This window comes from Rhinopithecus bieti, unplaced genomic scaffold (genome assembly GCF_001698545.2).
Source record: "Rhinopithecus bieti isolate Rb0 unplaced genomic scaffold, ASM169854v2 scaffold_11488, whole genome shotgun sequence".
Lineage (NCBI taxonomy): Eukaryota > Metazoa > Chordata > Mammalia > Primates > Cercopithecidae > Rhinopithecus > Rhinopithecus bieti.
In genome coordinates, this window is record NW_016806879.1 from 1,535,737 (window position 1) to 1,561,728 (window position 25,992).

Consider the following 25,992-nt stretch of genomic DNA (forward strand, 5'->3'; position numbering starts at 1 on the left):
AAAAAAAAAAAAAAAAAAGTTTTTGGCTTTAAAAAAAAAAAAAGTAAATCCTCTTATTTCAACTTATACAGACTGTTAATGAAATGCTGGAACTTTCCGGTTTGTCCTGAACATCACTCCTTCTTTCTTTGTTGTTGTTGTTGTTTTTTGAGACAGAGTCTTGCTCTGTTGCCAGGCTGGAGTGCAGTGGTGTAATCTCGGCTCACTGCAACCTCCACCTCCTGGGTTCAAGCAAGTCTCCTGTCTCAGCCTCCCTTGTAGCTGGGACTACAGGCACACACCACCATGTCCAGTTAACTTTTGTATTTTTAGTAGAGATGGGGTTTCACCATGTTGGCCAGGATGGTCTCAATCTCTTGACCTTGTGACCCGCCCGCCTCAGCCTCCCAAAGTGCTGGGATTACAGGCGTGAGCCATCGCACCTGGCCACATCCCTCCTTCTTAAACAACCAGTCATTTTACTCTAGGACTATATTTACCATACAAGATTCTTTCTCTCATGAAATTATTTCTCTTTAAACTTTCTTACCAATAATCATAACAATAATAAACTTCTTTATTTTTGTAACTTTCTTTACATTTCTTTCATTTCTTGGTTCCTTTTACCTTGTTTTATACACGACTTTTAAATAAGCTTTGAATCAGACAAAAATTATTCACTTTTGTGTGTGTGTTGCGGGGGGGACTGGGGGACAGAATTTCACTCTTGTTGCCCAGGCTGGAGTACAAAGGTGTGATCTCGGCTCACTGCAACCTCTGCCTCCTGGGTTCAAGTGATTCTCCTGCCTCAGCCTCCCGAGTAGCTGGGATCACAGGCATGGGCCACCATGCCCGGCTAATTTTTGTATTATTGGTAGAGACGGGGTTTCACCATGTTGACCAGGTTGTTCTTGAGCTCCTAACCTCAGGTGATCCGCCTGCCTCAGCCTCCCAGGCATGAGCCACCGTGCCTGGCTGAGAAATGGCTATTCTTCTAAGGGATCAACTTTTTTCTTTTTTGAGACGGAGTCTCGCTCTGTTGCCAGGCTAGAGTTTAGTGGCGCGATCTCGGCTCACTGCAACCTCCAACTCCCTGGTTCAAGTGATTCTCTTGCCTCAGCCTCCTGAGTAGCTGGGATTACAGGCACACACCACCATGCCCAGCTAATTTTTTGTATTTTTAGTAGAGACAGGTTTTCACCATGTTGGCCAGGATGGGCTCGATCTCCTGACCTTGTGATCTGCCCTCCTCGGCCTCCCAAAGTGTTCAGATTATAGGCGTGAGCCACTGTGCTGGCCTCACCTTTTTTAAGAGGACAGTTTTTTTGTTTTTTTGTTTTTTTTAAGAAAGCATGTTTTCCAGCTGGGCATGGTGGCGCATGCCTGCAATCCCAGCAACTCAGGAGGCTGAGGCCGGAGAATCATTTAAACCCGATAGGCAGAGGTTGCAGTGAGCCGAGATCATGCCACTGCACTCCAGCCTGGGAGACAGAGTGAGACTCCGTCTCAAAAACAAAACAAAACTAAGAACCTTACCTTCTACACCCCCTTATTATCTTAACTGCAAACATTTCTGTGGACTTCAACACTTTAGGTAGAATTGAAGACTTCAACTCTTTAGGCAGAATTTAACCCTTTTTTTTTTTTTCGAGACGGAGTCTTGCTCTGTTGCCCAGGCTGGAGTGCAGTGGTGCAATCTTGGCTCACTGCAACCTCTGCCTCCCAGGTTCAAGCAATTCTCCTGCCTCAGCCTCCAGAGTAGCTGGGATTACAGGCATGAGCCACCATGCCTTGCTAATTTTTGTATTCTTAGTAGAGACAGGGTTTCACCATGTTGGCCAGGCTGGTCTTGAACTCTTGACCTCGTGATCCACCCACCTCGACCTCCCAAAGTTCTGGGATTACAGGTGCGAGCCACTATGCCCAGCCCAAATTTAACCCTTTCAACCAGTTGCCAATCAGAAATCTTTAAATCCACCTGACTTGCAAGGCGCTCCCTTTTGAGATGTCCTGCCTTTCTGGACGAAATCAATGTACACTTTGCATCTATTGATTTATGTCTCTGATTGTAACTTCTGTCCCCCTAAAATATATAAAATCAAGCTGTAACCTAACCACCTTGGGCATATGTTCTCAGGACCTCCTGGGGCTGTGTCATGGGTCACTGTCCTCACATTGGCTCAGAATAATACATCTCTTCAAGTATTTTAGAGTTCCACTTTTTTTTCTTTTTTATCAATACAAGCATCATCAGTTTGAAATCTAACAAATTCTTACTTGAGGAGCTAGACTTAGATTTCACACCTAAAGTAACAATTGGCATGTCCTTGTTTTATAGGAGGATATACATCTTGAAAGAGTTCAAAGCCAGCACAGAACGATTTCTGAGGGCAGTCATCTAAGGATGCCTGAGGCCTTTTTCCTTCCGCTGGGGGTCTGGGGTCTGGCTAATGCATAATGCTTTGACACAAGGCTGTGAAGTAACAGAAATTCATCTGGGGCTGGGCCCGGTGGCTCACTCCTGTAATCCCAGCACTTGGGGAGGCGGAGGTGGGCAGATTATAAGGTCAGGGGATCGAGACCATCCTGGCCAACATGGTGAAATCCCATCTCTACTAAAAATACAAAAATTAGCTGGGCATGGTGGCACGTGCCTATAATCCCAGCTACTGGGGAGGCTAAGGCAAGAGAATCGCTTGAACCCGGGAGGCGGAGGTTGTAGTGAGCCAAGATCGCGCCACTGCACACCAGCCTGGTGACAGAGCTAGACTCCATCTCAAAATAAAATAAAATCATTTATTTGGGAAAGTGGGGCAGTGTTGCGTGACTCAGTCTCTACGCTGAACTTTCCCTCTGGCATAATGAGTTTGGGGGTCCTGAGATGTTTGGGGGCCCCCAGCTGAGGTTACTGCAGGCTAGCCAACTGCCAGTGGATCCCAAGGCCATCACAGCTGCCTAGCTGACCTGCAGTTGACACACAAGCGAGCCCAACTGAAACCACCCACACTTTCCCGTTACCTATGTATCCTATAGTCTATGGAAGCTTTCATGCTTCAGTGTCATGGTTGAGTGGTTGTACCCTCAAAATCTCAAATATTTACTATCTAGTCCTTCTCAAAAAAAGCTTGCCAACCCTGCCAAAGCATCTCTGAAGAACAGGTTTCACAGAGCAGCCCTCTGGCGTGAGAGACTGGGTGAATTAACCGCCCTCATTCTTTACTCTTCCTGTATTCATGCCTTTGGCCTTGAAACTTTGTAGTGTTTTTCTTTTCTTTCTTTTTTTTTGAGACAGAGTCTTGCTGTGTCGCCCGGGCTGGAGTGCAGTGGCGCAATCTCGGCTCACTGCAAGCTCCGCCTCCCGGATTCACGCCATTCTCCTGCCTCAGCCTCCCCAGTAGCTGGGTCTACAGGTGTCTGCCACCTCGCCTAGCTAATTTTTTGTATTTTTAGTAGAGACGGGGTTTCACCATGTTGGCCAGGATGGTCTCCATCTCCTGACCTTGTGATCCGCCCGCCTCGGCCTCCCAAAGTGCTGGGATTACAGGTGTGAGCCACCGCGCCCGTCTGAAACTTTGTAGTGCTTTTGAGACAGAGTAGAGACAGGGCGTGGCTTCAGCTCACCCCCACTACAGCATCCTTTCATGCATCCCCACTGACCACAAAACCCACACCTCTACCTTGCTGATGTATCCACTATTGCCAATGCGTTAGTCATACAAAGTAAATTGCCATTTTGTATTCATCTTCTGTGCTCTCACAATGTTTACCCAGGCCTTTTACTTAAAAGAATTCCGGGAACTGGCCTTAGGAGGTCCAAAATATCAAACCAACATTGTGTGTTGAGTGTCCCTCCTCAGGAAAGAATACAGATTTGTTGCCATTGGCCAGACCACCTGGTGGCCCATTATTCAAGATAACCCTCACAACCAGATGCTGACCTGCACACCCTACCCCTCATGTGCTTTGCTCAGCCCAGCCTGCCTACCCTACCCGAGGTCAATTCCAACACTTTGCCTAAGAGAAAAACCCTGCAGGCTTTTTTCGGAGTCAGTCAGGGAACTCTCTCTTTCATTTGTGTTGTGTCCCTTATGCCCAGGCATAAGCTCCAATGAAGCCTTGTTGGCAAATTCTTTTAGCCTCATGTCAATTTCTATAGCAATGACAGTCTAAGAACTTGTGGTTGGCAACCATTTCCCACTTTGATTCTGGGCTTAGTCGCATGACTTGCCTTGATCAATAGGAGTCTAAGAGATACAAGACAAGCACAGGCTTGAAACGGGGTTGCACACGGGACTTTCCTGCTCTGCCACTGGAGTGTGAGCAGATACAGGCTAGTCTGTGGGAAGTGAATCCTGCAAACCAGAACTGAGTAACCCCAGTCACTCCAGCTGAGGTCATGGCAGGCTAGCCAACTGCCAGTGGATCCCAAGGCCATCACAGATGCCTAGTTGACCTGCGGCTGACCAGACACATGAGCGAGCCCAGCTGAAACCACCCACACACAGCCTTGATGGGCTGAACCCAAGACAGAGAGCCAGACAGCTGTTTATTGCTGCATGCCCCTGAACTTTGGTGGTGGTCTGTTACACAGTATTCTGGCAAGAGAAAACTGATACTATGGACACATGAATTTTAAAAGTTGCTTTTGCCAAAACTGGCTAAGGAATATTTTTATTCTTCTGAGGGCAGTTAAGGTTTCTGATAAAGACAGTCTGAACAGAGCACAGAAATCTGGAACTCCAGGAGTGGGGGATGCAGCATCAGATTCCATCTTGAATTTCCACTAAAATACTTTGTACTCATAGTGGAACTCAATAAAGATCTGTATTTCATCTGTGGCTCAATCTTTCCTCTGGGTCAAGTAGATGCTAAGCTGGACCTTGGCACGCCTCTTAACCATGAAGAGATCTAGCTAGACAGACAGACTCCACCCTTTATGGAACAAGAATTCAATTTATTCTCTATTTATAAAACATTTTTTAAAAGTGCCTTGGGTATAAAAATCTAAATGTCTGCGGTGTGATTGGTCAGGAGCATGTAACTATCACTCTTCGCATCCTTTGGTCACTGGGAGATCCTTTGGGGCTGGGAGGTCCTTCTGTCCCAGGCTAAAGGAAGAGCTTCATAAGAGTAAGAGCCACAGAACCCTCAGCAAGAAAGGCGAGTCAGGGAGAATGAATGGTACAGAGGAAAGGAAGGAAAGGGGGTGGAACGGAGGTAGGAGGCAAGGAAGGGATGCCGCACTGGAGACAGATGGGGACACTCTGATTTGCAAGAGGGAAGATCTTCCTTCTTGAATACTGAACACAGCTGGTCTGAACCTTCCTTGGAAAGTCCAGCTGCTTCCCCATGCATAGGGCCAACTCTCCCTGCAGAGCAGCAAACGTAGCTTCTATCAGGAAGGAAAAGTATCCATCAGTGTGACAAGAGGTCACCTTCGAACTTGCATGAACTCCTTGCGCAGCCACAAAGAGTCTTGGTAGAAGCGAGGGTCGCCTAGTCTTATGGCTGTCCGTTTATAGAAGTAGCAGTACAACACTGCCGCTGCAGGGAGGAAGCAGAAGAGAAGCCTCAGCGGTGCTCCTGAGTGTCATTTCAGGTTAAGAACAGAACCTAATGAGGCTGGGCAGCTCTGCCTCCTGATTTCCCATGGTCTTCCAGCAAGGGCAGGGGCAGTAATCCTTCCTTTCCTGGTATGGCTGTTGCAACCATCCCAAACCAGCTGGGACAGGGCTGGGAAGCCAGAATCAAGGGCCTTACTGAAAGAGACACATGTGGGACCCAAGAGAGGCCTGATCTTGCTCTGGTCCTTACCTAGTCTCTGGAATACAAACAGCGTTTGAAGTCCATCTGTCCATATGAAGCTGTTGGAGTTTTTCCAGCGTAAGTTCTGAAGGAGATGTGAGACACACAAAAGTTAACGGCCACAAGAGGCCCTAATGTCTCCAACTTGGTTAGCTGCAGATGCCAGTTGGTTTAAAATCACGCTAACCTCTCCCTCCTTTCTACAACCCCAACGAGTGTTTCTCGAAGGAGCCTCAAGCTCCCTTTTTTGCTGCAAAGGGAATATCCTTTTAACTTCGAGGGAGGAAGTATGAACTAAGTTATTTATCCTCTTTCATTCCATAACCTTTGCCAAGGAGAAATGATATACTCATTATCTCAGGAGTTCAGCTGGTCACTGTCTTGCCTTGAAAAACGCTGGCTCAGCTCTTGTCAGATAAAGACTTTGGTGCACTCAGGGTTTAATGAGATTAACGGCTTTTATAGTACAAAGCTAGGACCTATTTTGGCTCCAGGAACCAGAGCACAGAATCCTCTTCAGGAAGCGCCCAGAGACTCTGGTGTTGCTTTGCTTCTTTCCTGGGAGTTCTACTTCTCTCTGTGGAATCACAAGCGCAACCTAACAGGGGGTTCGGGTGTGAAAGTGGCTTTAATAATGAAGTGACAACTAGAGAACCCTGAGGTTTTAAAGAGTTCAATTGAGTGCATGAGAAACATATAAGATACTTAAAGAGCTGGAAGAATTTGTGAAGCAGAAGAAATTTGAAACCATGGACACTGGATCCGATCTGAGGCCTATGTTAGAACCAAAGGGAGGCATCTTGGAGGCCGGTTCTCCTAAAGTGATGGGAGCTCGGCAGAGGGCATGGAGCACTCAAGGGCAAGCAGCAATCCTGCTTGGCTACTTCCCAGAAACGGCCACTGCCTACAGCATTAGCCATGGGGCACTGATGCCTAAGAATAACCTGTATCGACATCCACCTGCCCAAATAACTAATGATGAAACACATTCAACTGCCTGTTTTAGCCCTGGTAGGCCTGTTTGGGGCAAAGGTGAATTGCATGTTCTGGAAGAAGCCGGTGACTCTTGGACAAGGCTGTTTTCAACACTTAAGGCTGGTCAAGAGTACCTTATGAAACTCTCACATGCCCAGAGCTCCAACCCAAACCACTTTCATTTCACCTGTTCTCTATGAAGGATTGTGTGAGATGTCAAAGAATGAAGCTGAGTTCCCAGAGAAAAGATATCCCAGTGGCCGGGCATGGTGGCTCATGCCTGTAATTCCAGCCCTTTCGGAGGCTGAGGCGGGAGGATCACGAGGTCAAGAGATTGAGACCATCCCGGCCAACGTGGTGAAACCCTGTCTCTACTAAAAATAAAAAAATTAGCTGGGCATGGTGGCACGTGCCTGTAATCCCAGGTACTCGCTTGAACCTGGGAAGTGGAGGTTGCAGTGAGGTGAGATCGTGCCACTGCACTGCACTCCAGCCTGGTGACACAGCACAACTCTGTCTCAAAAAAAAAAAAAAAAAAAAAAAAAAAAGGAAAGAAAAGTTATCCCTAGCCCTTTAGGGATTCAGGAATTCAGAGTTCAGGCTGGGCACAGTGACTCATGCCTGTAATTTCAGCACTTTGGGAGGCAGAAGCAGGAGAATTGCTTGAGCTCAGGAGTTCGAGACCAGCCTTGGTAACATAGTTAAGACCCCATCTCTATTTAAAATAAAAATTAAAAAAAGAATCCAGACTTCCACTCTTACCATGACCCAGACATGAAGGGAGATGCTGAGGGCAAAGTACATAGCTGTCAGGATGATGGTCCCTTTGAACTTATGGAATAGGAGGTTGACCAGGCCAGCCTGGAAGACGAAGGTGTTGAATAACATGAGGAAAATGATGATGATGTTGAAGAGGACTGCAATATCCTGGATGCTGTAGACATAAAAAAAGTACAACCAATGGAGGCCTGCGTGAGGACCCAAGAGCAGGTACTATGTCCTGAGGGACACCACGAGGCCTATCCTTTCCTGTGAGATAGGCATCTGACATCTTAAACCCTCACAGAGGTAACATGAGTTTTGGGACCTGAATGACATGAAGCTAAAATTACCTAAAATTACCCACTGGCCCCATCAGTTAGATTGCAGTCCATAGTCAAGGCTTTCCTGCTCTGATACTCTTTTTATTTTTAAAATTTCTTCCATACATAGTCCTATAGAAGATTCTCTGAGACTCTTTTTTTTCAAGACACGGTCTCATTCTGTTGCCCAGACTGGAGTGCAGTGGTATGATCACAGCTCACTGCAGCAACTTCCTGGGCTCCAGTGATCCTCCTGCCTCACTCTCCTGAGTAGCTGGGACCACAGGTGTGTGCCACTATACTCAGCTAATTAAAAACAAATTAGCTCATGCCTGTAATTCCAGCACTTTGGAAGGCTGAGGTGGGTGGATCACTTGAGGTCAAGAGTTTGAGACCAGCCTGGCCAACATGGCAAAACCCCATCTCTACTAAAAATACAAAAATTAGTTAGGTGTGGTAAATTAGCGGGGTGTGGTAGCGTACACCTATAATCCCAGCTACTAGGGAGGCTGAGGCAGAATTGCTTGAACCCAGGGGGTGGAGGTTGCAGTGAGCTGAGATTGTGCCATGCCACTGCACTCCAGCCTGGTGACAGAGCTAGACTCCGTCTCAAAAAAAAAAAAAAAATTATTTTTTAGTAGAAACGAGGTCTCACTATGTTGCCCAGGCTATCTGACACTCTTAACATTTTTTTTTGTTTTTTGAGATGGAGTCTTGTTCTGTTGCCTAGGCTGGAGTACAGTGGCATGATCATGGCTCACTGCAACCTCTGCCTCCTGGGTTCAAGCGATTCTCCTGCCTCAGCCTACCAAGTAGCTAGAATTACAGGCATGTTATACCATGCCCATCTAATTTTTATATTTTTAGTAGAGATGGGGTTTCTTCATGTTGGTCAGGCTGGTCTCGAATTCCCGACCTCGGGTGATCTGCCCACCTTTGCCTCCCAAAGTGTTGGGATTACAAGTATGAGCCACCGTGCCTGGCTTTTTTTTTTTTTTTTTTTTTTGAGATAGGGTCTTTGTCACCTGGTTGGAGTGCAGTGGCATGATCATGGCTCACTGTAGCCTTGAACTCCTGGGCTTAAGCAATCCTTCTACCTCAGCATCCTGAATCACTGGGATTACAGGTATGTGGCACCACGCCTAGCTAATTTTAAAAATTTTTATTAGGTAGGGACAGGGTCTTGCTATGTTGCCCAGGCTGGTCTTCAAACTCCCAGTCTCAAAAGATCCTCCTGCCTTGGTCTCCCAAAGTCCTGGGATTAAGGGTGTGAGCCACTGTACCCAGCCTACTAATAACTTTAAGACACTAAATCACCACTGTCAGGGCCTTTGAATTGCTTGGGTTCAGCTTTCAGAGTGCCTTACTGCACGCACATGAAGAGCACAAGCTGGATGACAGGAGCCTTTCGGAGCAGTTCTGAGAAGGAATTGACAAAGAGGTCATAGGACAGCAGCAGGAACTGCAGAGAGAGCACCAGGCTGTAGTTACTGGTCTGGAGCATCTTCCTTCTGTTTTCTTGGGCCCCCAAGGGCACATCCCACAGTTCCCCAGAAAACAGCTCCTGGCTGTCTCCCTACCACTAAGGGAGACGCTTCTAGTTCCTTTGAATCAGAGCTGTTTCCCTTGTTCTAAGGCAAGCACCTGTTGGGGTGAAAAAATAAGCAGGGTTAGAAATGTATTAATACCTGAAACATTTACTGACGACCTACTGTGTGCCAGGTACCACTCCAGTTGCGTGGGATACTTTAGTGAAAAACCCAACAACCAAAAATCCCCAAGAAGTCATTTATTCTAGGACCTTCACCAACTTTTCTCCATGCCTGGAACCTTCTAAATGCAGAGCTGTCTCTAACCAAAGGAACCTAGTAGTATTACTGAGAAGAATGACTGCCTGGTCATGTAGTAGCAGTGGTAACAAAAATGGCAGCAAATCCTTACACATTGCTTACAATGTGCCAGGGAGTGTTCTACAAGCACTAACATTATTTAAACCTCACAAGGTAGATGATATAATACACTATTACCTTCTCCATTTTACAGATGAGAAAATTGAGGCCAAGAGAGGTAAAATAATTTGTCCAAGGTCACATCGTTAGTAAGTAGCAGAGATGGTATTCGGATGCAGGCTGCCTGGTCCACAGTCTGTGCTCTTAACTACTAGACTTAAGCTGTCTCTTACAGAACTAATAGACCGAAACTTAACTAGGCAGGAAAAATGCCGGCACAGAAGTGTGAAGTGCGGTAGGCATAAAAAGCAGAGAAGAAATAGGGGTCTCCCAGAAAGCTTTATCTTTAGGGTTATAGTAGCAACACAGTGGCAGTTGTTTCTTTTCATCTAGTCCAAGACCCACAAGTTGCTCTGGGGGTGTCCTATGACCCTGCTGCTGTGCCAAATCTATAAAGAAATTTCAAAATGCTTTGGAGTGTTAGCGATAAAATTAGCATCGGTAAAATGTTTTGCAATTTATAAGCTCTTTTCACATTTCTAACCTTACTTAATCCTACAACCACCTTGAGAAGCAGCCATTATAATGTATATTATCCCCATTTTACACAGACGCTCCGGAAGGTTAAGGCACCTCCTCCACCTCAGCTGGTGAAGTCCCACCTTACTGGACGTCTGTACGCGGTTTCCTCATTCATTATATATATATACAATGAATATATATATACACACTATATATATGGAGAGAGAATATATATACACACATACATATATATGGAAAGAGAGAGTCTTGCTCTGTCGCCAGGCTGGAGTGCAGTGGCATGATCTCGGCTCACTGCAACCTCCACCTCTCGGGTTCAAACGATTCTCCTGCCTCAGCCTCCCGAGTAGCTGGGACTACAGGCGCCCGCCACCACGCCTGGCTAATTTTTTGTATTTTAGTAGAGACGGGGTTTCACCATGTTAGCCAGGATGGTGTCGATCTCCTGACCTGGTGATCCACCCGCCTCGGCCTCCCAAAGTGCTGGGATTACAGGCGTGAGACACCGCGCCCGGCCGCATTAAATAATACTGATAGCTACTACCTAGGTACCCACACCACGATAAACTTGTCAACCAAGATCATTTCCTTTAATCCTCCCTACAACTCTGCAAGGTGGGAATTATTCCCATTCTACAGGAAACGACACAGGAGTCAGAGTTCAAGGCATTCCTCCAGGTCTCAAGTCAGCAGTACCAGGCTTCGTAACTGTGACGCCAAATCCGTGCTCTTAATCACTACTCACAGGCCACCATCCAGAGCTGTTTTGTGGATCCGTTATGCAGAAACGCCCATGGCTGTCTCTGTGTACGACGATCCCCTCCAGTTTAGGGCAGTGGGGATTCGCAAGCTCATGAAGCTCTTTAATTCGTCCACCGCTACCTGCCGCCTTCCCTTTGTACCTAGGGCAGTATTCTTCACGCCTCCCAATCCATTTAAAAACGAGGCTTCCTTGGCAAACAACAACAAAGCATAAAACCCAAGCCCAAAACAACAGCACCAAAAATTCCCACTTCTCGTCAATCACTCTCACCTCCAAACGCCAACGTCGGTTGTCACGGGGACACCGTCCCGGCTTCCGGAAGCTGGCTTTAAATTCCGGAAGTAAATGGAGGACGCGGGCCCCGTCGGCGCCGTGCTGCTTGCTAGTCCCCGGCTTTCTCTTCCCGCTCTATGGCTAGTCCGGCCGCCATGTTGGAGCCTTCGCCGTTCGGGGCGCGGCCTGCTCCGGGCCCTCCCAGCTCGCCGCCAGCTGACTTAGGGCTCCCGCCCACACTGCGCATGGACTTGCTTAGGGCCGGCTCGTGGTGGGAGGCTTCGCGTTCACCTGAACATTTCCGTCCCCTCTAGATGCGGGATGAGAGGCGAAGCTGATGAATCACAGCAGTCCTGGATCCTGACTTCGGACTTGGAGAAGAAATGCCGAGGAGGAACGGGAGTTAGGGGGCTAGCACCTTGGCGCGCTAGGAGCCGGCCACCCCGGGCTTCTGGACTTCACTTCCCAGGAGGCCTCGCGCGCGACTGGAAGTGCTGCGAGCCTATAAGAAGGCGAGCCAGCGCCAGCCGGCTGTAGGCATTTGGGGCAGTGTCTTCTGCGTCTACCTAAGAACCTCGGGAGCTGCAGCTCCAGCGCCTGGTAGCGAGAGGCGGGTTCCGGAGATCCCGGCCCCACTTCGTCCCACTGTGGTTAGGGGTGAGAAAGATCCCGGGCTGGGAGTTCAGGGACCTGGGTTCGAATGTTGGCTCCGCTGCTATCTCGCTTCGCACTGTCGCGACCCCCTTGCTCCCCCTCAATTTTCTCTTTTAGAAGGTGGGCACCTTTCTCCGCGCTCTTCCTTCCAACGTGGTGGCTATAAAGGCACGAAAGCTCTTCAGAGGGCGCAGAAAGCAGCTGGAGCTCCTCGCCCCAATTTTCACCCATTGTTAGCTGGCATGAGCACCCAGCAGAGGAGTCAGGGATCACCCCTCGGGCGCCTGGAACGGTTCTTTGGTCACCTGAGCCGGACCTAGGCACAGTCCGAAGTCCGGGTCTGTAATTATTCCAGTGCTAAGGCGTAACTTGTTCACCTACCTCCTTGGCTGGAATATTGAGCCCCTCACTCCTGATGTTCCGCCTTTAACAGAAGCTACCTTTGAGAATGAGGAATCCTCAGAGCTGAGAGGGAGTGGACCCGAATTCCTGTACCAGCCCTGCCACTTACCTTGGCAAAGTCATTTTCTCGTTTTGGGCCCCAGTGTCACAGTGTTTTTGATTTGTAAGATGAGGGTTTAGGACTTATATCCTAAGTCTGGTCCTCAAGATTCTTGAAGTACCCCAGTCCATCGGGGAAGGAGAGCAGCAAACTGATTTTCTATCCCTTCATTTATTTGTGGTTCTAAATTATAAAAGTAACACTGCAAGAGTTTGGAGTAGAGCCTTTTTCTTTCTTTTTTTCTGAGACGGAATCTCACTCTGTCGCCCAGGCTGGAATGCAGTGGCATGATCTCAGCTCACTGCAACCTCCGCCTCCCGGGTTCAAGCGATTCCCCTGCCTCAGCCTCCTAAGTAGCTGGAATTACAGGCGCCCGCTACCGCGCCCGGCTAATTTTTGTATTTTTAGTAGAGACAGGGTTTCCCCATGTTAGCCAGGCTGGTCTTGAACTCCTGACCTTGTGTGATCCGCCCGCCTGGGCCTCCCAAAGTGCTGGGATTACAGGCATGAGCCACCGCGCCCAGCCTGAGTAGAGCCTTTTTCAAAGACTAAGGGCTGGATGGGAACTAGCATTTCTTTTTTGTTTTTTTTTTTGTGACAGAGTCTTGCTCTGTTGCCCAGGCTGGAGTGCAGTGGCTCAATCTTGGCTCACTGCAAGCTCCGTCTCCCGGGTTCACACCATTCTCCTGCGTCATCCTCCCAAGTATCTGGAACTACCCGCCCGCCACCATGCCCGGCTAATTTTTTGTATTTTTAGTACAGACGGGGTTTCACCGTGTTGGCCAGGATGGTCTCGATCTCCTGACCTCGTGATCTGCCCCCCTCGGCCTCCCAAAGTGTTGGGATTATAGGCGTGGAGCCACTGCGCCTGGCCGGGAACTACCTTTTCTTACCCCTGGACCTGACCTGTTTTAGCTCAGCCAGGAGAATCCTTTTTCGCAAGAAATTAATAATATTTTGTGGCATGAAAATTATGTGAAACTCAGACTTCAGAGTCCATAAATAAATATTACTGGAACACAGCCGTGGTGCTCATTTGTTAAGATGTTTATGTGGCTGCTCTTGCACGGGCAGAGTTGATGACATAGTTGTGACAGAGACCATGTGCTCTACAAAGCCTAGAATATTTACTACCTGGACCTTTACAGAAGAGCTTGCTCACTGCTCCCTTAGAATGGGACTCTGCAAAGTGAGGGCACAACAGGAGGCCGAACCATGGTGAGCACACACTGGGATCACAGCCCAGCCTGCCCTCTTAGAACAAATGAGAGGATATTTTCAAGCATTTGCGTTGCAATTTTCACTGGTTTCCTTTGTTTTTTGAGACAGGCTAGCTCTGTCGCCCAGGCTAGAGTGCAGTGGTGTGATCTCAGCTCACTTCAGCCTTCTCCTGGGCTCAAGCCATCCTCCCACCTCAGCCTCCTGAGTAGCTGAGACTACAGGCACATGCCACCACACCCAGCTAATTTTTTTTTTTTGTAGAGATAAGGGCTCACTGTTGCTCAGGCTGGTCTGGAACTCCTGGGTATTTATTTATTTATAGACAGAGTCTATCTCTGTTGCACAGGCTGCAGTGCAGTGGCGTGATCTTGGCTCACTACAACCTCTGCCTCCTGGGTTCAAGCAATTCTTGTGCCTCAGCTTCCTGTGTACCTTGGATTACAGGCGCATGCCACCGTGCCAGGCTAATTTTTGTATTTTTAATAGAGATGGGGTTTCACCATGCTGGCCAGGCTCGTCTCGAACTCCTGACTTTAGGTAATCTACCTGCCTTGGCCTCCCAAAGTGCTGGGATTACAGGCATGAATCACTGCTGGTCCTTTACTGCATTCTTCCTTTTCTCCTGTTTTGCTCTATTTCAGGAAGTAGGAGGGCTTATCTGTGTATTGTGAGCAGGGCAATATAACTCTGCAGCTCTCTGTCAGGAAAGTGTGCCCAGGGTCTATTCTAAGTCTATCACAGAGCAGTAAACCAGGACCTCTTCTAGGGTATGGCTTCAGATCCTTTTGGACTACATTTAGTTTTTCCTTTTTTTTTTTTTTTTTTGGTTGAGACGGAGTCTCACTGTGGTCGCCCAGGCTGGAGTGCAGTGGCCGGATCTCAGCTCACTGCAAGCTCCGCCTCCCGGGTTTATGCCATTCTCCTGCCTCAGCCTCCCGAGTAGCTGGGACTACAGGCGCCCGCCACCTCACCCAGCTAGTTTTTTGTATTTTTTAGTAGAGACAGGGTTTCACCGGGTTAGCCAGGATGGTCTCGATCTCCTGACCTCGTGATCCGCCTGTCTCGGCCTCCCAAAGTGCTGGGATTACAGGCTTGAGCCACCGCGCTCGGCCTAGTTTTTACTTTTATAAAGAAAAAAAAAAAAAAACAAAACAGTTGTGGAAGTAGATACTGTCAGATGAGTGAGCCTGCTGATCAAGATCTCTTATATTTCATTGAGGGATGGAGAGTGTTTTAGGTGAACATCTGGTGACCTGAAACGTCCTCTGCCCTTGGAGGAATTGAAGAGGCAGTTCTAAGGCTGGGTAGTAAATCTCTGAGTTAAGTAGTTGAGTCACGAAGCTTCTAGGAAGCTGGTGGCATGATTTTCTCTTGCCAGCTTCATGGAAGCTTTTTCCCCCCAGTCCTTGGACCTTCTTTTCTTTTTTTTGAGACAGTCTCGCTCTGTCCCCCAGGCTGGAGAGCAGTGGCATGATCCCGGCTCACTGCAACCTCCACCTCCAGGGTTCAAGCAATTCTCTTGCCTCAGCCTCCCTAGTAGCTGGAATTATAGGTGAGCGCCACCACACCCAGCACATTTTTGCGTTTTTAATAGAGACACGGTTTCACCATGTTGGCCAGGCTGGTGTTGAACTCCTGACCTCAGGTGATCCACTCGCGTCAGCCTCCCAAAGTGCTGGGTTTATAGGCTTGAGCCACCGTGCCTGGCTGGACCTTCCTTTCTCAGAGATTACTGCCAAGTTGGGTCACCTTGTGAAAGTCCAGCATTTTCACCTAAGTAGGTGGACCCTTAGCATGGGGAGAGCTGGTATGGCATGACTGAGGACCACTGAGAGGCCTGGGCAGGCACAAGGAACGTGAGTTGCATGTTTTTGTTAGTAGTTAGGATGAAGTGCATGACAGCAATGACTAAGAATTCTATTTTTTTTTTTTTTACACAGAGTCTTGCTCGGTCGCCAGGCTGGAGTGCAGTGACGTGATTGCGGCTCACTGCAACCTCCGCCTCCTGGGTTCAAGCGATTTTCCTGCCTCAGCCTCCCGAGTAGCTGAGACTATAAGCATGTGCCACCACGCCCAGCTAATTTTTTAGTTTTAGTAGAGATGGGTGTCAGGGTTTACCATGTTGGCCAGGATGGTCTTGATCTCTTGACCTTATGATCTGCCCACCTCGGCCTCCCAAAGTGCTAGGATTACAGGCGTGAGCCACTGCACCCAGCCTATTTATTTATTTATTTATTTATTTATTTATTTATTTATTGAGATGAAGTTTCACTCTTGTTGCTCAGGCTGGAGTGCAATGGGCACAATCTCAGCTCATTGCAACCTCTGCCTACCTAGTTCAAGCAATTCTTCTGCCTCAGCCTCCTGAGTAGCTGGGATTACAGGTGTCCATGACCACGCCCAGCTAATTTTGTATTTTTAGTAAAGATGGGGTTTCACCCTGTTGATCAGTCTGGTCTCGAACTCCTGACCTCAGGTGATCCACCTGCCTCAGCCTCCCAAAGTGCAGGATTACAGGCGTAAGCCATTGCGCTCAGCCAAGAATTCTAATACTTGACTTCTACAATGTGCTACATTCATTTTCTCACTTGATCTGCCAACCTGTGGTCAAGGAAGCGCGTGGGCCTTGAAGCTAAACATACAGGATTTGAAACTCCCCACCCACTCACTGGGTCCTCATACTAATTACTCATCTCTCTCAGCCTTAGTTTCCTCATGGATAATATGCCTCCCAGGGTTAAGAGGAATAAATGAGATCTTGTGTGTAAGGCTCTGGCGCTCATAGCTGGTGTTCGTTATTCTTATTGTTCAAATATTCTTATTGCCATGTCTTTCTTGCAGGTGAGTCCTGCAAATGTTAAGTGATTTGCGCAAGGTGCCCATTTCTCAGGGATTGGAGCCCAGGCCAGTTCTCTGAGCCTATCATTAGGGCTAAAGGTAAGCAGTCAAGTGTTTTACCTCCATGGGGGCTATTGGCTATTTCTTCTCTCTATTGGCTGGTTCTGAGTGAGGGGCCTCAATGCAGGAAGCCACATTGTTGCCTTCTTGGTGTGAGTCCATGGGACAGGGTGACTACCTTGATGCCTGGGCCCGTGCTGCCTACGTATTAGCTGAAAGCAGGGCCAGTCCTGCGGCTTTGCCCACTTGTCTAGGGTTTAAGAGCAGCTGCTCAGGGCTTTAAGCATTTGCCATGCCTGAAACCAGAGTTGGTTTCTGGGTTTAACAAGGACTTGCGGAAATCTCAAAATAAATCTCTTGCTTTCTGGACCGTGAGTTGTTGCTTCCTCTTTTCTTCTCTGGACTTTCCCCAGAGGAAGAGAAAGCAGAAGTCTTAGGTCTGGAGACAGCTGAGGGGCATCAGCTGGTTCAAGGTGTGGAGTGTGGGCAGTGGAGTGAAGGCCTGGTTACCTCTCCAGTGGAGATTAGCCCCGTAGAGCTCACTCTCTGGGAAAGAACTTTTCTGACTTCTTCCTGTCTAGTGTAATAGTGGGATGTTTGCTCTTTTCAGATTGTAATTTTTGCCTTCTTATGTTAGAACCCAAGGCCTGGGCATTTGCATGATTTAGCCTGGATTTTGATTCCTGTCCCTTTTTTCCTGGGGGGTGTGGGGTGGTAATTCTTTACCTTCTGGTCCTGTGAGGGGAGAGCAATCCCAGGACTCTGGGTCTTGGGGCTTGGCATCTGGCCTTCACCACGGCCAGCCACAGCCTTGAGCTTGCTGCTCTGTCTGGGCACTGCCAGGTGCTGGGGTGGGGCCTCAGTCATTGTGACTGAAGATCAGGCCCACCCAGACATTGAGGCCTCGGGGGGGGGTGGTGCCCAGGCTGATGCAAGGGAACTGAAGCAAAAAGATTCCGTCCCACAGGTCAAGAGCAAAATCAGTGTTACCTCCTTTAGCCAGAGAACTGAGTGCACCTGAGCCAGTGGAGACTTGTGACTTCTCCTTCTTCCAGGCGTGCATGATCAGAATGGCATCGGGATGGTTCTACCTGTCCTGCCTGCTGCTGGGGTCCCTGGGCTCCATGTGCATCCTCTTCACTATCTACTGGATGCAGTACTGGCGTGATGGCTTTGCCTGGAATGGCAGTATCTACATGTTCAACTGGCACCCAGTGCTTATGGTTGCTGGCATGGTGGTATTCTACGGAGGTGGTGAGTAAGAGGTCAGGAAGGGAGGCGGGATAGGGCCCAGACTGGACAAAGCTGCACTTTCCCTCTCCAAGTCTGGCCTTTGTTAATGTTGGGTTTGAGGCCATGTGGGTAGGGTGGGTTGGGCTGTCTCTGGGCCCAGCTGTCATTTGGGGGAGGAAGGGATTAAGACTGGGGGCATCTCAGAAGCATGGCTTCACAGATACTCTAGGGCAGGAGTTGGCAAACTTTCTGTAGAGGGTCAGATAAATATTTCAGTTTTGCAAGACATAGAATCTGTGTTGCAGGTACTCAGCTCTGCCACTGTATTGTGAGAGCAGCCATAGACAACAGATAAACACTTGTGTGGCTCATGTGTTCCCATAAAGCTTTATTTGCAAACATAGGTAGCGAGCTGGATTTGGCCTTTGAGCTGTATTTTTTTTTTTTTTTTTTGAGACAGAGTCTCGCTCTGTTGCCCAGGCTGGAGTGCAGTGGCGTGATCTCGGCTCACTGCAAGCTCCACCTCCTGGGTTCACGCCATTCTCCTGCTTCAGCTTCCCGAGTAGCTGAGACTACAGGTGCCCGCCACCACGCCTGGCTAATTTTTTTGTATTTTTAGTAGAGACGGGGTTTCACCATGTTAGCCAGGATGGTCTCGATCTCCTGACCTCGCGTGATCCACCCACCTCAGCCTCCCAAAGTGCTGGAATTACAGGCGTGAGCCACCACACCCGACCTGAGCTGTAGTTTTTAACCAGCTCTAGAGAACAGGAGATTGAAGCCTCTCAGGGTTTAGTCAGGCCACCAAATGAGGGACTTGCTTGCTTTTCCGGGATCTTTTTTTTTTTTTTCTTTTTTTCAGATGGAGTTTTGCTCTTGTCACCCAGGCTGGAGTACAATGGTGCGATCTTGGCTCATTGCAACCTCTGCCTCCTGGGTTCAGGCTATTCTCCTGCCTCAGTCTCCCAAGTAGCTGGGATTACAGGTGCCTGCCATCATGCCCAGCTAATTTTTGTATTTTTTAGTAGAGATGGGGTTTCACCATGTTGGTCAGGCTGGTCTCGAACTCCTGACCTCAGGTGATCCACCCGCCTCTGCCTCCCAAAGTGCTGGCATTACAGGCGTGAGCCACCATGCCCAGCCTGGGATCCATCTTTGTAATCTTTGTCCCATGCTTTCAAATCTATGCCTTGGGGCCCCGGTGAGCCTCATTTTCCCCACTTGCAAAATGGCAATATAGTGCCATTGATGATAGCAGCTTATCATGTGCAGTTCACATATATCATCCCATTTTGTTCTTACAAGTTTCTTTTTGTTCCTCTTTTATGTTCCTTTTATAGATGAGGAAATTGAGAGTTAGAAAGGAGAGGCCAAACAGCTAAGAGGCAGAGCCTGGATTTGGACCTATGTTGCCTGACCTTAGTACCTGTATTCTTGACAGCCAGCCTCAGTTGTGACAATTCAGTTTGATGAAATAATGACTGTCACAATGCTTTTTAGCCTAGAAACCACAAACAAGCTGAATTTATTATTGTAAAAATAGAATGAGAGGTCTAAGAAACCTGCTTCTCCCTTCCACCTTTTTTTTTTTTTTTTTTTAGGAGACAGGGTTTCCCTCTTTTTCAGGCTAGAGTGCAGTGGGATGATCATAGCTTGCTGCAGCCTTGAACTGTTGGGCTCAAGTGATCCTCCCACCTCAGCCCCCCAAGTAGCTGAGAGTACAGGCATGTACCACCACGCCGGGGTAATTTATTTTTATTTTTATTTTTTTGTGGAGACAGGATCTTGCTATGTTGCCCAGGCTGGTCTTGAACTTCTCACCTCCCAAAGTGTTGACATGAGCCACCGTGCCCAGCCCTCCTCCCTTTTTAATTTGAATCTATTTATTTATTTCTCTCTGTGGCCCCGGCTAGATCGCAATGGCATGATCATAGCTCACCGTAACCTCAAACTCCTGGTCTCAAGCAGTCCTCCCACCTTGGCTTCCCAAAAAGTGCTGGAATTACGGGCATGAGCCACCTTGCCCGACCCCTCCTCCCTTTTTAACTGGCCCTTCTCTCCTCCCTTCGTGGCTGACTGTTATCCCACAAATTACGGGAGGATAAAAGATGCCAAGGAGTTGATACCAGTGCCCTAGCATTTCCTGTTCCCTTGCTGGGAAACCGTGTAGGATCCTATCAGGGTTATTCCCTGATGTCTGGGTGAGCATGAGGGGAGAGGCTGAGCCCTGGGACTGCCCTCTCCTGGATGCTGAGCCCTAGGACTGCTCTCTCCTGCAGCGTCACTGGTGTACCGCCTGCCCCAGTCGTGGGTGGGGCCCAGACTGCCCTGGAAACTCCTCCATGCAGCGCTGCACCTGATGGCTTTCATCCTCACTGTTGTGGGGCTGGTTGCTGTCTTTACGTTTCACAACCATGGAGGGATTGCCAACCTCTACTCCCTGCACAGCTGGCTGGGCATCACTGCTGTCTTCCTCTTCGCCTGCCAGGTGGGTTCTCTCTGCACTTCTCCTCGAGGTTCCCAGAGCCATGAGCTCTGGTTGGGGGTTCACTTGCATGAGCACCAAATATTCCTTCTGCTCACTGCTTGGAGAGAACCTTGGAGGTTGTATCCTGTAGAATTGACAGTTTATTCAAGGGCTGTGGGAGGTCAGTGGCCTGAACTTACTCTGTTCCTTTTATCCCTCCCATTGCCCGTCTCTTGTCCCAGAGCCCTCTCTGCTAACTTTGTCATGGCACGTACCATGCTGACTCTAATCAGCCATCTGGCTTCCACTTTCCCCACTCCCACCCTAGAAGTGCTTCCCATATTCTGATCTCAGGCCTGTGCAAGTGAGGGGTTTTATGAGCAAGGACTGGAAGGAAGCAGAGACAAACAAGGTGGTTAGGTTTGCTGGGAGTGGGATAGTAGCTAAGCATGTCATTTACTGTTATTGTTGCTTGGGTAATAGGCCACATTGAGGAAGCTAGCATGGTGGTGGGCAATGCCTGGTGGGAGGGTCTGAGTTGTGAAAGAAGATCCAGGGAGTAGAGATGGGGAGGAGGCACTGCTGGAGTGGGTTGTACTTTGGTCACACACAACACAGTTGGGTGCGTCCTCCCTTTTGTCCACAGTGGTGCCTGGGCTTTGCTGTCTTCCTCCTGCCCTGGGCGTCCATGTGGCTGCGCAGCCTCCTGAAACCCATCCACGTCTTTTTTGGAGCCGCCATCCTCTCTCTGTCCATCGCATCTGTCATTTCCGGCATTAATGAGAAGCTTTTCTTCAGTTTGTGAGTGCAGTGGGGTCCCCAACTCTAAGGTGAAGAGGAGGGAATAGGGTCTTCAAAAGATACACCCTGTGATCACAGAACTCACCCGAGGGAGGAGAGCTTTTGGGGTTGGGCCCATTCCTGATCTGGAAGGTAACAGAATTGATCTTTCTTTAGGTTGGAATTGGTAAGTCAGCAGATATTTATTGAGCATCAGTTTGATTTAGCACCTGCTGTGTGTCAGAAACTGTGCTAAGCACCTTACATTTAATCCTGTCAATCACCCTACATCATTGGTATTGTTGTCATTGCTATTTTCTTTTTTTTTTTTTTTTTTTTTGAGATGGAGTCTCGCTCTGTCACCCAGGCTGGAGCGCAGTGGCACAATCTTGGCTCACTACAACCTCCACCTGCCAGGTTCAAGCCATTCTCCTGCCTCAGCCTCCCAAGTAGCTGGGTCTACAAGAGCGTGCCACCATGCTCGGCTAACTTTTTGTATTTTTAGTAGAGACAGGGTTTCACCATGCTGGGCAGGCTGGTCTCAAACTCCTGACCTCGTGATCCGCCCGCCTCAGCCTCCCAAAGTGCTGGGATTACGGGCGTGAGCCACCGCGCCTGTAGTGCCATCATTGCCATTTTCCATTGAGGGAACAGGTTCTGCAATAGGACTGTTCAGGTAAAAAGGAAAAACAAAACAAAACAAACGAGGGAACAGAGGGGTTACGTAAACTTACCCAGCAGCACACAGCCAGCAAGTGGCAGAGCTGAGACTCGGGTTAGCAGTCTGACTCTAGAGCCTTGCATGCCTGACCACTACTGTCCATTTTTTTGAGGCAGTGGGGTGTAGTGAAAAGCAACTAGGACTTAAGGTCAGACTGTGGTTTCTATCTTGGCTGTGCCATTTACTAATTATGCAACTTTGGGCAAGTTAATTTCATTGCTTTGAGCTTCAGTTTCATGGGCAAAATGATTATTACAGCTGGGTGCAGTGGCATGCACCTGTAGTCCCAGCTACTAGTGAGGCTGAGGTGGAAGGAGTCCAGCCTGGGCAACGTAGGAAGACCCTCTCTCTCTTCTTTTATCCCCCCCACCAAGAGATAGCATCTCACTCTGTTGCCTAGGTTGGAGAGCAATGGTATCATCATAGCTTACTGCAGCATCAAACTTCTGCACTCAAGTGATCTTCCCAATTTAGTCTCCCAAGTAAGCTAGGACTACAGGCATGGACCACCTCACCCAGCTAAACTTTATTTTTGTAGAGACAGGATCTCACTATGTTGCAATGTTGCACAGGCTAGTCTGGAACTCCTGGGGTAAAGCAATCCTCATGCCTTGGCCTCCCAAAGTGCTGGGATTACAAGAGTGAGCCACTGTGCCTGGCTCATTATACAAATATTTGCAGGGACTTAGAAAGGGTGTTAAAATTCTAGATCACATGTGGCCCTGGGAAGGTTTGCTCACCCTCTCTTAGTGACGTCGAGTCTCCCACTAGACAAAAATAGGTGGAAAAATCTCTCGAGGGCTCACATTGTTTTGTTATCTTCAGGAAAAACACCACCAGGCCATACAACAGCCTGCCCAGTGAGGCGGTCTTTGCCAACAGCACCGGGATGCTGGTGGTGGCCTTCGGGCTGCTGGTGCTCTACATCCTTCTGGCTTCATCTTGGAAGCGCCCAGAGCCAGGGATCTTGACCAGCAGACAGGTATGGGTTCCAGTCCCACATTCCAGGGTGAGACAGGGCCAGGTCTAGAGAAGGATCTCCCACAAAAGACTGGGGCCTTGACAAGAAGACTAACCCTGTGGCACAGTGGGAAACTAAGTAACTTGAGGGTGGAGTTAGGGTGGCTGATGGGGAGCACTGGTTCCAAACCAGCACATCCCAGCGAAATGCTGGGACTCCCCAGGGTCTGTCCATTGGGCGACAGAATTTCCCCCCAAATTACTGTGGTTCTGTGGGGTGAAGTGTGGCCTTATCTTCTTCCCCAAGGAAGGGCTTGCCTATGACAAGGGTGTGTGATTTCTCCTTTACCATCCTGGGGGCTAGTCTAGTGGGATGAGTACGTGGTGACCAGCTGAGTGCTCAGAGCAGGTCTTGATGGGATGTAGGGAGATGGGGTGTGTACCAGGCTCAGGGACTTTGGGGTTTCCCTGAGGGATTTGGTGGCTTGGGTGGGGACCACCCTGCAGGTTGGGGGTCTCTCTGAATAGCTTGGGCCTGGTGTGACTCCTGTATCATGTCATTAACTCCTTGGCATCTGCCTGTCTTTCCAGCCCCTGCTGCATGATGGGGAGTGAAGCAGCAGGAAGGGGCTCCCAAGAGCTCCTGGTGGCACAGCCTGTGTTCCCCAGAAGCTCTGCTCTTCCCAGGGCTCCCAGCTGGTTTCAGCAGGCAACGTTCTTCGAATGCTGGGCCCAAACTTCTTGCCTGGGTACTGGGCCTGCCTTCTCTAGCCGCTCGCTGCCTGTCTGCTTTTCTTGGTGGCTTTGGCTTCTGTACTCCTTGGCATCAGCCTCTCAAGGTCCTCCATTCACATGAGGTCCTCCTTGCTCTGGCCACTCTTGCTGCTCCTGTCTGAAGAAATCAGACTGATTTCCTCTTAAGACTCCTAGGGATGTGGTGAAGAGCTGGGACTCAAGTGCAGTCCATGATGTGAACCATGAGGGAGGTGAGGTATCTGTCCGCTTCCCCTGTAAAGGCGTGCATTTCAGTTAGGCTGCCCCGCCACAGAGCAGGCTTCATCTGCTCTGCCATCCAGCCCCATCTGGATGTGAGGTGGGGTGGAGACATCATGGGGTGATTGCAGAAGCAGGGAGTGGTGGCCCACACAGCTTCTGCTGAGGAGCTGACTGCTCTGAGCTGTTCTGTTTCGTACTGCTGCTCTGTGTCTGCGTGTATTGTGACCATGTGGCTCCACCTCTTCCAGCTGCTGCTACAGCTGAGGCCTGGATCCCGGCCTTTCCCTGTGACTTATGTGCCTGTCACCGGCAGGCAGCCCTATGAATCCTGGTAACCTGCTCTCCCAAGAAAAGAGCCTCTCCCCAGATGTCCCAGTAGCGATGAGTAACAGAGGTGGCTGTAGACTTCCTTTACTTCCCTTTGCTGGATCAGGGCCTTCCTTCCTCCTGCTGGGCAGATCTGGCCTTGCTCTCTTGGCAGGGCCCCAGCCCCTCTGATCACTCTGCAGCTCACCATGCAATTGATGCCAAAGTTGTGGTGTCCTGTGTGCAGCAGCCCTGGGAGCCACTGCCACCTTCAGAGGGGTTCCTTGCTGAGACCCACATTGCTTCACCTGCCCCCATCTTGGCTGCTTGCCTAGCCCAACCCAGTGTTCTGTGCCATGTTAGAGCTTGAGCTATTTTTCCTCTTCAGAGGAGGAAATACGGTGGGGAGGGGGAAGGGTCTTGTTCCTCTCCTAAGTGTTGCTGCTGTGGCTTTTTTGCCTTCTCCAAAGATGCACTGCCAGGTCCCAAGCTCCAGACTGCTGTGTTTAGTAGGCAAGTGAGAAGCCTGGGGTGTGGAGCCCACCTACTCTCTGGCAGCATCAGCATCCTACTCCTGGCAACATCAGGCCAACTGTCCGCCCCAGCCTCACATTGCCAGATGTTGGCAGAAGGGCTAATATTGAACGTCTTGATTGGCTGGAGCCTTCAAAGCCACTGGGATGTCCTCCGGGCACCTAGGTCCCATGACCAGCTCCCTGTTGCCATAGGGGTAGGCATTTCACTGGTTTATGAAGCCCGAGTTTCATTAAATATGTTAAGAATCAAAGCTGTCTTTGTTCAGGCTGCTATAACAAAAATATAATAGCCTGGGTGACTTAAACAACAAGCATTTATTTCTCTCAGTTCTGTAGGCTATAGACATCCGAGATCAAGGCACTGGCAAATGTGGTGTGTGGCAAGGGCCAGCTTCCTCAGAGACCGTCTTCACACCATAACTTCACATGGTGGAAAGGGCGTGAGGGCTCTCTGGGGCTCCACCCTCATAACCCAACCATCTCCCAAAGGCCCCACGTCCTAACACTACCATAGTGCGGGTGAGCCTTTCAACACAGGAAAGTGCGGGGGAACACAAACATTCAGTCTCTAATAACAGCCCTCTGATGAAATGATGCTGTGGTTAAATGAGTTCTGGGCCAATGTGTAAAAGCCTCAGGACAGGTCTGACCCTCACAGACCTAGGGAGGGGCCAACCGGAAGGCACCAGAGATCCACATGATCCTCTGTCTTCATGGAATGGCATGTGTGGATTCACATGCAGCTCATTTATGTGCGGATATCCTTAATTGCTAATGGCACTTGCTTATCTTGCGAGGAAGGAAATTTTTCCTATTTCATAATCTGAGAAAACAAGACTCAAAAAGGTTAAGTGACTAGGTTGAGGTCACCCAGCCAGGAAGTGACAGAGCTGGGATCCACATGCCACTGTCTGAGGCCAGCCTCCTTTGCAGCTGCTGGGCACACACCCCTGTGCAGGATGCCTTGTGGTCAGGGACATATGGTGCAGCCAACAGACAGGACCCTGGGTAGAGAAGCCCAGGCACTGGGGGAGCCTACGGCCAATTTGGGCGAAGTAGGTGACGGGGGTTGGGGGGTGCAGGAGGCTGTTTCCTACCAGCTAGTGGTGGAGCAGATGACCTGGGAGGGGCTGGGGGCCCAACCCTTGTGATAACTCCCAGTGAGTGAGCACTTGGACTGTGCTGGGCTTCATCTTCATCAGTTCATTGGAATCCCTTCATATCCCCGTGAGGTGGGTACCATTCTGATTTTACAGATCCCAAGGGACTAAAAAATAGGCCTTAGCTCATGTAACCAGGTTAAAGCAGAACCAGATTTCAGATCATGTGTATGAGTCAACAGCCAGTGCCTT

At 49.2% G+C, this 25,992-nt stretch overlaps 2 protein-coding genes across 8 annotated transcripts; one reads left to right on the forward strand and one right to left on the reverse strand.

The window, feature by feature from the left end:
- Positions 1–4,912: 4,912 nt before the first annotated feature.
- On the reverse strand, positions 4,913–11,782 carry TMEM138 (transmembrane protein 138). 6 transcript variants are annotated; one of them, XM_017878469.1, is made up of 6 exons: positions 11,364–11,456; positions 11,076–11,277; positions 9,209–9,485; positions 7,522–7,693; positions 5,794–5,869; positions 4,913–5,523 (listed from the first exon to the last, which is right to left on the reverse strand). In XM_017878469.1, exons 3-6 carry the CDS (start codon positions 9,343–9,345, stop codon positions 5,411–5,413), a joined length of 498 nt encoding a protein of 165 aa, XP_017733958.1. In that variant the 5' UTR covers positions 9,346–9,485; positions 11,076–11,277; positions 11,364–11,456; the 3' UTR covers positions 4,913–5,410. The 6 variants fall into 6 exon arrangements, with proteins under 6 accessions (XP_017733958.1, XP_017733957.1, XP_017733961.1 ...); XM_017878468.1 differs by having other exon boundaries at positions 11,076–11,281; positions 11,364–11,452; XM_017878472.1 differs by lacking the exon at positions 11,076–11,277 and having other exon boundaries at positions 9,218–9,485; positions 11,364–11,782.
- CYB561A3 (cytochrome b561 family member A3) lies at positions 11,402–24,891 on the forward strand. Of its 2 annotated transcripts, none has more exons than XM_017878466.1 (7): positions 11,402–12,023; positions 16,585–16,680; positions 17,697–17,895; positions 20,154–20,362; positions 20,988–21,142; positions 22,668–22,824; positions 24,047–24,133. In XM_017878466.1, exons 3-7 carry the CDS (start codon positions 17,703–17,705, stop codon positions 24,131–24,133), a joined length of 801 nt encoding a protein of 266 aa, XP_017733955.1. In that variant the 5' UTR covers positions 11,402–12,023; positions 16,585–16,680; positions 17,697–17,702. The 2 variants fall into 2 exon arrangements, with proteins under 2 accessions (XP_017733955.1, XP_017733954.1); XM_017878465.1 differs by having other exon boundaries at positions 11,405–12,023; positions 23,394–24,891.
- The last annotated feature ends 1,101 nt before the right edge of the window (positions 24,892–25,992 follow it).